This window comes from Rhinopithecus bieti, unplaced genomic scaffold (genome assembly GCF_001698545.2).
Source record: "Rhinopithecus bieti isolate Rb0 unplaced genomic scaffold, ASM169854v2 scaffold_1070, whole genome shotgun sequence".
NCBI classification, from domain to species: Eukaryota; Metazoa; Chordata; class Mammalia; order Primates; family Cercopithecidae; genus Rhinopithecus; species Rhinopithecus bieti.
The window spans coordinates 2,235,764-2,248,366 of NW_016803844.1; the positions used below are offsets into that span (position 1 = coordinate 2,235,764).

The 12,603-nt window shown below is 35.2% G+C and overlaps 1 protein-coding gene across 1 annotated transcript in view; it reads right to left on the reverse strand.

The window, feature by feature from the left end:
• The window catches only part of CNTN1 (contactin 1), a 282,041-nt gene that overhangs the window by 159,205 nt on the left and 110,233 nt on the right, over positions 1–12,603 (reverse strand). Inside the window, 2 exon segments of the mRNA XM_017855593.1 lie at positions 6,843–6,938; positions 9,040–9,212. Coding sequence (XP_017711082.1) covers positions 6,843–6,938; positions 9,040–9,212 — 269 coding nt within the window.

A 12,603-nucleotide genomic window follows, 5' to 3' on the forward strand; every position in this document is an offset into this window, starting at 1 on the left:
TAAAATTAAGATTACTTACCATATTATCACTTTATCTGTTATTTTGTATGTGTGTGTGTGTGTGTGTGTACATCTATTTTAAATTATAGAGTTAGAAATGAGCTTACATAACCTATTGTGGTCACATTAAAAAGAGAAAACTACAGAAACAGGGAAAAGTATGGTACTGGTTTAATTAAATATTAGGAGACATATCATATGGTAACTCTTACCCACATGAAATTCCTTTGGCTGAACACACTAACTAGTTAAATGGAAAACTGAATTTCCTCCTTAATTTGCTGAATTTCCTATAGTTTTCTATTCCTTCCTTCCTCTCTGTTTTGATGAATGACTCGCCAGGAGTCATTCAACAAAGACACAAGAAGAGACAATGGGAAATGCACACCTTTAGGTCAAAAAATAATGATTCCCTTCAAAACATCTTGATCACATAAAGACAGTTTCTACTGAGAAGAATGTAAGTGGAAATCTCTCTAGGTCAGACTAAATAGGATTTTAGGTGTAAAATGGTGAAAAACCAAGAACTCGCAGCACTCAGGCTTCTTTTAAAAATGAATAATCAAGACAAAGGGCTATTTTGCTTTGGGGAACTCAACGTGGCTAGCAAAGCTTTCAAAGAGAGTGTGAAAGCACAATGACTATGAAAAACTAAAAGAGATGCACATTAAATAAGCTTCACATAATTGAGAATAATAACCTGGGCATTATATTTAGCTTAGCTATGTAATTTTCTCCAGCAAAATACAACATCAAGAAAGACGGTGGATATGATTATATTATTTTGGTTTTCAACATTGATTTTTTTTAAATTACAGAAGCAGCAGCATATGTTTATTATTGAAGAAACAGAATACAGTTAAAAAGAGGCAGAAAATTAGACTACTATAATTAGCCTCTAACTCAGAATTATGGCTAACATATATTTCTAGGCACTTATATCTGTGAATAATTGAATTCTTTTAATTTTTTTCTTTTTGCTGATTTAGGGTCACAGGATAATTAGGATAGGAAATTATTTAGGGAGCTGCTTAAATGTCTTAAATGAGGGCTCCTGGGATAAGTAAAGAAGTATCACATTCACAAAGGAGTATCAAGCAGTCTTTCAAGCTGATATGTATAGTACATTTAAAAGAAGACTGATCTTTTCTGATTCTGAAATAATATTTCCTATTCTCAGTTGAAATGTAAGTCCAAATTTTGTAGGGATTTCTGTGAACAATTAAATCCTCACTCCCCCACCCCACCACCAAAGCCAAAAATGTCAAGAAAGTATTTCCTTACAGAGAAAGGACTTTTGTAACTATAGGATGTATGAAAGATACTTCCCACAAAATGCATTTAGAGTAATCTGAATCTTCAGTGGTTATGTAATACAGAGACCTGAATTTTAATTCTCAGTATGACTTTTATCAGTCACTCTATTACTTATTAGTCACTCTATTACTCAGTTTCTCTAAAATGTAAGACAGTTTCCGGCCCACCACTCATCAAAGATGTGTGAAAAGGAATGAAAGAAGTGATGGTAGTTGATCCTTACAAGGGATAAATGCTAACTCAGAGACCTTATTGTCGTGATGTTGTATGAATGTAAGTCTTGGACTATAGAACAATTGGTCTGACTGACTGAATGTCCTATGTAGATTCTCTAATTTATTTATTTTGCAAAACCTGAGTACCTTCCAAGTGCTGCTAAACAAGATAGATGTGGCCTTTGCATTTGTGGGACTTGCAATGTAATTAATCTAAATTTATTTAACAAATCTTACTTATTTTTAAAGCCATTCACTTGGACAAAACAATAATTGCAATTTGTTAGAATCTGTCAGCACTCATTACAACAAAGGTAGGAAGGGTTCTTGCCATTTTTAAATGGGGGATCCAAGGCCTAATAGGGTGAAGTGACTTGCCAGAGGTCATACAGCAAAAGGGAGGCAGAACTGATGTTCTCACCTCCTTCCCCACCCACCATCACCAAAATTAGCTGTACCAAGACTGGAGCAATAGCCACCCTGACTCTCCAACTTATGGATGAGACATGATTTTGTCAATCGAGCTAAGCCCTGATCTAGTTTTTTCAAGGACTCAATAGACCATCTTCTTTGTGTCTTTCCTAGCCCCATGCAGATGATAAAATCAACCATCTTTGCAAAAGCCATCTGTTTTCCTCAGATTATAGACTAGATTAAACAATAAATTACTATAACATTATTTTTTCAGTAAGTGTCAGCATATGCTTAAGAAATGTTGCTTTTACTGGTAGATATAGGAAACTTCTTGCTATTTTACCCCAGAAATCTAGAGCACATATATTACAGGAGAAATTCATTTTGTCCAATTACGATGCATTTGGCTAATATCGCTGTATTACTTTGAACTACACCACTTATGTAATCTTGCAAAATGCTATATGTATCTGCTTGAAATACACTTGAACTTCTTTAGTTCAAACCATGGAGAAATAACTTGAAAACTTTTTAGAAGATTTTCTTGCCTTTTAGAAAATTAGCTTGAACAGAATGGAATTCGCCTACACCAAAATCACTGTAGCTTCTGATCAGTACTTTAACACAATAAACTATACATTAAATATGTTTGGAAAGAAAGTTTTGATGTGAGCTAATGTGTTGCTTACCCTGGTCTCTCATTCCTGTCTATTTTTGTAATGATCTATTCAGTCTATTAAGATTCTTTCAAGATTATATTCAATATTCCAGGAGTTGTTATTCTGAACAGTACTCTTATTTTCTTATCCATTTTAAATTTCATAATGTCTCTATTATGAGGTATCTCTTATTTTGTCAATAATACTTACCCTTAAAATGACAGACTTTTTTTTTCCCTTTATTTCTCTCTTGCTATATACAAAGATATGATTTATATTTTGTGAAATGGAGTAAGTTGCTTTTTGATCATGATATTGACAGAAAATTAGTTGGAAAGGAAGCATTATGTTTTCATTTTGAGAGTCTGTGAGTTTAAAAGTCTTGCACATTTATGAATTATTTATTGCAATATAATAAAATCAAACAGGTAAGTTTATGTTTTCAGGAAACTTAACCCCTACACTTAATTTAATGAACAAATCTATTTGCTCTTTCTTTCATTTTCTCACTCTCTCAGATATTATATTGAGCACTTACTCTGTGCCACATATGAGGAAATTAGCTGTATATCAAATGTTATAAAACTGAGTGAATATTTGTACTGAAATGCACATTTATGATCACTCTTGATAAATAAGTAAAGTGGTCCAAATGAGAGTTTCCCCCCTTGCAAGGAGCTGCAGACCATCCAAATACAGAAAAAAAATATGAGATGGCAAAAGTTGAGATGTTTCCTTTTGGACTTTTTGCCTGCACATAAATGAGGAAGGCAACATCTCTATAATCCTGAACTAAAAATCTTTAGTGTAGTGAGATATACTAAATAATAACAGATACAAAACATCAACTGTACTAAAATATTTTTTATTCACTTTAATAATAATCTATTGAAATTACATATCTTTGGCAGGGCACGGTGGCTCACGCCTGTAGTCCCAGCACTTTCGGAGGCAGAAGCAGGCAGATTGCGAGGTCAGGAGTTCGAGACCAGCCTGACCAACATGGTGAAACCATGTTTCTACTAAAACTACAAAAATTAGCTGGGTGTGGTGGTGTGCACCTGTAATCCCAGCCACTCGGGAGGCTGAGGCAGGAGAATCACTTGGACCCAGGAGGCGGAGTTTGTAGTGAGCCAAGATTGTGCCACTGCACTCCAGCCTGGGTGACAGAGTGAGACTCCGTCTCAAAAAACAACAACAACAACAAAAGAAACTACATATCCATTTTATCATTTTCATATACATTTTAAACAAGAAAATTGAGATGTAGACATGCCTAAGTTTACTTGACATAATAAGGACTGAATCTCAGATCACCAAATAGAATCAATAGGGTTTGACAACTCTAAATAATTGTGTATATAACATTCTTAGAGGTTCAGAACCCAAAGACAGATTCCTTTGCACCCTCAACCCAAGTTCTAAGTCACAAAACATAAAACTTTAATTTACCTTCTTTAAAAAGGAAGGAGATTTATAGCACAGAGATAGTAAAATAGTATACATACACATATACATACACGCATGGTTTTGAAGCAAATGTCTATTTTTATATCGGTTGAAGGTGGTATAACTGATGAACTACTCAGATTTATTCTGTGAATTATGTCTCTTGGACTCTTGAACCAACTTTATTTTGTTTTGTTTTGTTTTCCATGTAAACATATTTATCTTTATTGAGATAAGGAAGTAATGGACTCTTTTGGCTTAATGGTTTTAAGCTTCTGCCAACCTTGCTCTGGCCAATGAAATTCTACACTTAGCACCATGGCTAAGAGGCAGCAAAAACCGAAAGCAGGACTTACCTTAGAAAAATATCAGAGCCTGTTCCTTGGACCCCTGCTTCTTGCTTTCTATCTATTCTAATTCCCTAGGTAATCACATTGCAGTCCCATGGTTTCGAAAACAACTTATAGAATGATGAATCACAAATTTATATTCCAAGCTTAGACATCACCCCTGAAATCTACACACATATAGAACTGCCACCTTGATTTCCATTTGGAAGCTTAACAGACGCTTCACATTTAACATGTCCACACCTATTCCTTCAGCTGAAGTAATGGCAACTTCATTCTTTCAGGAACTCTTGGCAAAAACTTTTATGCCACCCTCAACTTTTGTATTTATCTTATATACCACATAAAATCCACAAGCAAGTCCTCTTGGCTTCTCCTTCAAAAGATATGTAGAATTTAACCAAAATATACCTATATTTCTATATAGAATTTAATATATTCTATTTATCTAGAATATGCCTGGATTTATCTTCCCACCTTCACTGCCACCATTTTGGCCCATCATATGCTACCTAAATTATTGCAATACCTCCAAACCGATCTCCTGTTTCCACCTTTTCCCTCCCCAGGTCCTTTTTTAAAACAGTAACCAGAGTCACCTTTCTATAACTTAAGTCACGTCATGTGTCTCCTCTGCTCAAAGCCCTGAAATGTAAATCGCATTCAAAGTAAAAGCCAAAGTTTTAATAATTGCTATGGATCATAAGGTCCTCCATAATGCAGCTCTTGTACCTCTTTTATTTCATTTATTACTACTCTCTGCCTTATTCACTCTATGACAGCCACCCTGGCTTCCTTGTTTTTCCATAGTCTGACCTCAGCATCTGCCTGGCATGCTCTTCTCTCAGATACTCATATTGTTAGCTCCTTTACTTCCTTCAGGTGTTTATTCCAACTTTCCTTCTAGTGATGCGGCTCCTGAGTTCAGTCATCCCCTCAATACTTACTCTCTCTACTTCCCTGCATCATATATATATCCCTATTTTCAATATCTAACATGCCATGTCTTTTAACCATTTATCTTATTAAGGTCTAACTCTCCCAGTGGAAGACCTCTGAAGGCTGGTAGCTTTTCCTGTTTTGCTCCACTAGGCATTTCTGTGGATTACATTGTGCCTGCTGTATAATAAATACTCATAAGAGATTTTCTGAGTCCGTGAGTGATGGAGTGAAGTCCATCCAGTATTAAATATGATCAAATGTAGTCACTGTATACTTTTGGTCATTACTTTGTGGGTTGTGGGAAACGCTATGAAAATGGTAAGGTTTTTTAAAGTAAATATAGAATATAGTATTATATTTAAATATATATTATTTAAACTATATAGTATATAGTTTCTTATATATATATAGTTTCAATAGTTTCTTAAGAAAAAGGCTTTTCTCATTGAAAGGGTGTTACAAAATTTTGAATTTTATATGTCCCTCCGTATCTATCAAGCAATCATCTTTCTCCTATTATGGAGGAAATCACCAATATTTGATATGTAAATAACCACAGCTATATATATATATATTATATAAACACACACACATATATACATACACACACATACACACAATTTCACATGGAATACATAATGTATAATTTTGTGTGAAATATATGTGTGTGTATATGTACATACACACACATCAGATTGATGTATTCCACACAAAATCCTGCATGTATTCTAAAAGCCTGTTAGGTTTCAGTCTCCATGGAGGTATTTAAAGTCAAATTAATGGCATAATATTAGAACTATAAGAATAGAAACATGATTTTTAAATTGTGAAAAGAGGTATTTATATATTGTTTCAAAGGGATATTTGATAAATAAATGAAAATTGGTGAAAGTATATGAAGAATTCATCTTTTAATTAGCACTTTGGTGAATTTTGTCTTAGCCATATAGAAGTACAGAAAACATACATTCAAAGCTGAATTTCGTAACAGATGACACTTAATTAAGCCCCATTTATAAAGTAGATGATTATTCTTGCTGATTGGCATTTCTAAGGAGATTAATAATTTATTATGTCTTTATCCCTTTCTAGTGTTTAATTACATAGAGTTCACAGTATTTTATAGATACTAACTTATTAAGAAAATGATTGATTATACATCCTTTCTTGGTACTATTCTATTTCAGGAATATTTTCTAGAAAATCTAACAGAATTTCCCTGTGGAATAGGAACTTTAATGATGGCACAATACAACATACATAAGTTTATAAACTGAAATGATTAGAGATCCTTGGGACTAGAGCCAGGTGACTAATGAGCTGAGAAAGGAAGTGTCCGTAACAATTAGTGACACATTACAAGGTATGTAAATATTCAGTCTCATTTAATTAATAATAAGCCATGATTATCAATAATGTAGCATTATTATTAAGACAATGGAAACTTGTCCATTTTGTTTCATAGATGCTAATAGTCAGAGAGGAATTAAGTTTACCTGGAAAATGATATGGAGGGTCACAGAGAAGCACCATTCCTTTCCCTTCTTTTACTCTGACCTCAGGACGTTCCTCAGGTGGGAAAGGATCAAGATCTAATTACAAAAGAAAAAAAGGGAAACATTCACTCTCTCATCAATAGAAACAGAGACATTCATCAATTTTACCTTTCAGCGAATAACTCATTCTTGAGATACAGCACTTCTCAGTGGTTTGGCGAAGCCTAGTAAAGTCAGTTCCTTGTTCTTACATTGCTGAGATTTGTATACACTATTAAAAAGTTCTGTGATGAGCTCAAAGTCTACGGATATTGGGAGCAGCCTGCATAACAATTCTGATCATCCTGAAAATCACAAATATCCTAAAGACTTTTGTTTCAGACTTAGGGAGACTCTCAGTCAGAGTATCTGGAAATATAATGAAATCAGACAAACCCAGGATCTACCAAAGAAAGTAAGAAAGAAAGAATGACTTAAGAGGAATGGACTCATTTGAAAGGTATTTCCCTTCCTGAGGGAGGACTTGGATATTAGGAAGGAATAAGGGTGAAAGGCAGGACCCTATTTAGGGAACATGAAAGTGACCAATCTCTTGCTCCTTCTCAAATTCTGGGTTTGCTTCAGTTTTAATTTTCTTTACTCTTTTCTGTGTATTTGGAACTTACATTTCGCTTGATTCCTTGATATTCTTCTTCCAGTTCTTCATTTGTTTTACTGACACTCATTCTACTTTTTTTTCTGCCTCTCTTCCTGTTCCTTACCTGTGATCAGCACCCAAATCATAACATTGAATTGTTACTTTTCTCAGTATAAATTGTATACCTCTGAAAATCCATCTATTCCAAGTGTTACTTTTTTGCACAGGACTTTTCAAATCTACTTCTCTAGACCTGGGTCTTATTTGAATGCCATCCCTATCCTCAATAGCTTACTTGACATTTCAACTTGGATAACTCAATATCACAATAACCTCTGCATGTGAAGCAACCATTTAAATGCTTCCTGCCATCCTTGAAATTGGTTTTTCTTGCTCCCATCCCATTATTAATGAGAACAGAATGTTTTTGCCCTTTGACTAGATATTCCTTGGGAAACAAAATTTACAGTCTTCTTTCCTTTTGTGCAACCTGTTAATTCCTTCCTTTATATCTATGTTATTTACATTTTCACTCTCACCACACTAATGTAATCATACTTCTCTTCCTGGACCTCTCTCATTCCCTCCTGATAAACCCTACCACGAAGGACTTCTTAAAACATTGTTTTCATCCTATAATTCATTTTGCAAAAGATTTAAGTGCTGGTTTAAATCATACTGGAGATCACCTGGTCCAACTCATCTCCCAATGTAAACCTTTCTTTCAAAACAACCTCTAATTTTTAGCTTAGCACAGTTTTTCATTATTAGTCCTAATTAAATGTTTCATGTAATTTAAATTTAATATAAATTAACTAAAATATAATTATATTTATTCCTACTATGAGAAATCAAATACTAGGGAATAACATATTGTCATGTTGGGTTGATCTTTGAAGAGTCACAGTCATTATGTTGCAATATGTGACATTTTCTTCCCCCGAAAGCCCCTTTGATAATACATGACTTGGCGCTTCCATTGATGCATTTCTTTTTTTTTTTTTTTTTTTTTTTTTTTTGAGACAGATTCTTGCTCTGTCACCAGGCTGGAATGCAGTGTCACAATCTTGGCTCATTGCAACCTCCACCTCCCGGGTTCAAGCAATTCTCCTGCCTCAGACTCCCGAGTAGCTGGGATTACAGGCACGTGCCACAACACCCAGCTAATTTTTGTAGTTTAAGTAGGGACAGGGTTTCACCATGTTGGCCAGGATGGTCTCGATCTCCTGACCTTGTGATTCACCAGCCTTGGCCTCCCAAAGTGCTGGGATTACAGGCATGAGCCACCGTGCTCATCCTGATGCTAATTTTTAGAGAGTCATTCAAGATCCTCAGACCCCAGCCTTCCTTTATTTGACAACATCATCTTTCATTGTTTCAAGTGCATTCATTGTATGCCTTGTGGTGCTTTGTTTTGTCCATCACACAATTAAGGCCCACTCATCTTGTAAGATCTACCTCATCTATGATGCCTTCCTCTCACTATCCTTTCTTGATGGTTCTTCTTGCTGAACTCACCTAAACACCCTTGCCCTTTTTAAAAAGTTACAGTTTACTTACATCCAAAGCTCAGGGTTGCTTCAGTGCTTCTGACCATCCCGTAGCTATTGGATGCTAAACAGTAGTAGATTCCAGCATCTTTCTGTTTATCAGGGTTGTTGATAACAAGGTTTCCTCCTACCATACTGTATCGATCACTTGTGAGATCAACGTCCCCATTATTCATTCTCCATCTATGAGAAAAAGACACAAAGGTTATATTACAAGTCATGAGACCTAGAAACTCTACGGAGCTAACACAGTTCTAAAATAATTTGGGTATGGCTCCATGTGAAGTCAGACAATTAAGAATATGATTCAGGTGGTATTTCTTTGTACTCTATAATTCTGAGTCTCTAGGACCATAATTTGTAATTTAGCTCAGGTACAGACAGGTAAACCTCAAAGTATGCGACATATTTTGTCTTTTTTTTGTGAGGTATCTCAAGTGACAAATATTTTGTTGAGTTTTTCTCCATAAATTGATTTCTTGGGATGTAATTGGTAGCCATCTATGCACCAGTTAGATTCATACATATGCAGATATACTGTCTAAAATATTAAAAGCATTGTTCTACCAGAAATAAATATAAAATATCAATATCTGACTCTAAATTTCAAAGCAATTTTTCAATAAAACATACTAATTGACATTGGGTTCTGCTCAATAAGTGACATATTCTGACCACTAGAGGTCAGTCACACAATTTGAAAATGATAAAAGTCAGTAGGGTTTTTGAAAATTTATTCCGAGCCACAAATATACAAGTAAAACTGGATTTTCCTTAGCCTAGAGTTAGTGGTCATTTATGTCTTTTCTCATTACTCAAAGATTACTTTTAATAAAGTAAAAAAGGTAAGCAATTCTTTTTCTCACCAACTACACAATATCATAACAATGTAAGACATGCTGCAGATAATCAGAGCATTAACTGATAGGGATAGTACTATAAATAGACTGGAAACAGGGATCTAACTTTCTGATGTGATGATGAAAAGAATGCATGTAAAAAATAGTTCTCAACTAAGAGAACCAGCTGTATAATTTTATAATCATTCTTTATCAGGGTTTATCCTTTAAAGTTCCATGTCCTGAGGAAAGTCATAAGCCTAGAGCTGTGGTCAAATCGCTCAAGTAGTAGTGGCTTGTGGCCACATCACTCATTCCCTGACCACTTCTAATTTGAGTAATAATCATGCCCAAAAGTCCTAATGACTTTAGAATATCTGTCGTCAAATCAAAGTTACTGGAACATTATTAGTTACAATTTTTTCAGTATAGGAGATAATTTAAAAGCAAGTATAGAAAACTGTGATTTTGCATTTTTAAAACTTACTAAATTACAATCCAATGAATAAAGCCTTCCTCTTACCACAGGTGATGGCAATATTGTCCCTGCCTGAACTATCTAGTGTTAAGTTGCTTAGCTCTTGTCAAGACAGTGGGTTTCTTTGTTGGGCAGCTCCAATTTTTGTAATTTCTCCCTCATTATATTGGTTCCAACTTTTTGTTTATTATCTTAATTTCCTCCACATGGATCTGATTGTGTTTGTGACATCATACAAGGATTACGTTTTTCTGTGTTTGAAGAAATTCACTGGTCTAGTTTCAGAAACATAGACTATTCTACAATCCTTTTTAATACTTTTTTAATTGTAATGCTTGTTTCTTTGGGGATGGAGGAAAGATAATGATAAGCCTCAAGGCTTATAAATCAGAAGTAGGCCGGGCACGGTGGCTCAAGCCTGTAATCCCAGCACTTTGGGAGGCCGAGACGGGCGGATCACGAGGTCAGGAGATCGAGACCATCCTGGCTAACACGGTGAAACCCCGTCTCTATTAAAAATACAAAAAATTAGCCGGGCGAGGTGGCGGGCGCCTGTGGTCCCAGCTACTCGGGAGGCTGAGGCAGGAGAATGGCGTGAACCCGGGAGGCGGAGCTTGCAGTGAGCTGAGATCTGGCCACTGAAGTCTAGCCTGGGCGACAGAGCAAGACTCCGTCTCAAAAAAAAAAAAAAAAAGTCAGAAGTAATGTCCCCCATTGTACCTCTCGGGATGTTGCTATGAATAGCACGTTGTCACAGAACATGCTACAAATATAAAACTATTATATGAATAAAAAATTGGATGATTACCAAGGTTAGTATAATTTGTCCTGAAATTAAGTACATTTTAAAAACTTTAAATGTTATTTTCCATCAAACTACTTGCATCATGAGCTGATTTTTTTTTCTGTTCTTTCCCCCTTTTTTTTTCCTGTCAAATGCAGACTGCCTTCATAACAAGATTAAACGTCTATCTGTCTTCTCCAGTTCTATCTATTAATGTATGGATAACCAGGCCAAACTTAAAGTGGGAATTTCAGTGCTGGGTTCAACCTGTGAGAGGCAGTTGGTGACTTACTGGCAAAGCAAAGCTTTGCTTTTTATTGTGCCAGTGTGGTGGGGGGATGGGGGCACCAAGGAGAAGCATAGCCTTTTCCATGTTTCTAGAACATTATCTGAGAGCAGCCCTTTCTTCTGGTTGCCTCTGTTCCAGCCTAGAGACGGATTTGCTAAGGTCCCTTGTGTGAATGTTAACAAGAGTGTCACAGAATAAGTGTCATTGAAAGAGCTTTCGGGATTCTATCAATCTATCCAAATAGATAAATAATGAAAAAATTGCATACCTCTTTGGAAGTCATAAAACCTGTGTTTCAGCCTTGGATCTGTGATTTACTAGTTCTTGAGCAAGCAAATTTACTTATTCGGGATTCAGCTTCCTCTCCTGTAAAATTTTCTTGGATTGGATCTCCTCTACATATCCTATTAGTTCTATTATTCCATGTCAGTGACAAATAGGCTCTCATTATATATGGCTTAAGGGTGCAAATAAGTCTAGCTCATCAACTATTTTCAGAACAAATGTGTTATTTATAATTTATAAAATACCTACTTATGTCTCATTTCCATTCATGAAATTGAAACAATAAAAATAATTTCAATGGGATGGTAATTTTGTATCTAAATTCACATTTTATCTTAAGAATTATTTTGTAATTATAGCCAAAGGCAGGAAAAACCTGAGTACCATTAGAATCAAATGGGTGGAAGGGGATATTCTCTTTTATAAGAACTTTTTATAATAACAGGAAGTTACTTTTCTATCCAGGAAAAAATATTAAAATTAACTTTGTTGAGCAACAACCTTCAATTTAGTCAGGTGACATGAACAAACTAGAACCCCCAATTTCTCCATCAGTCACTTGTTTTGTCTTCATGGAACCATTGCATAGGTGAAATTTAAACCCACTGGCTTTCGGTTGATTTTTGCATCTCATTCTTTGCATCAGATGAGAAACTGTTGGTATACTTTTCTGACACATCTGAAACAGGAAAACTCACTGTTGCTTTTATAAAGTTGTTTTGACAGCATACATATGTAACCCAGAAAAACAGTAAGAGGTATGTTTATATAGATTTTCCTATAGGTGGAGACATTTAAGAAATTTGCTGTGTTGGCTGGAATACAGATATGAGACTGTTGAAAAAGCTGATGCTTTCTACAGTTATTTGTGCAAGATCTTTTTTTTTTTTTTTTTTTTT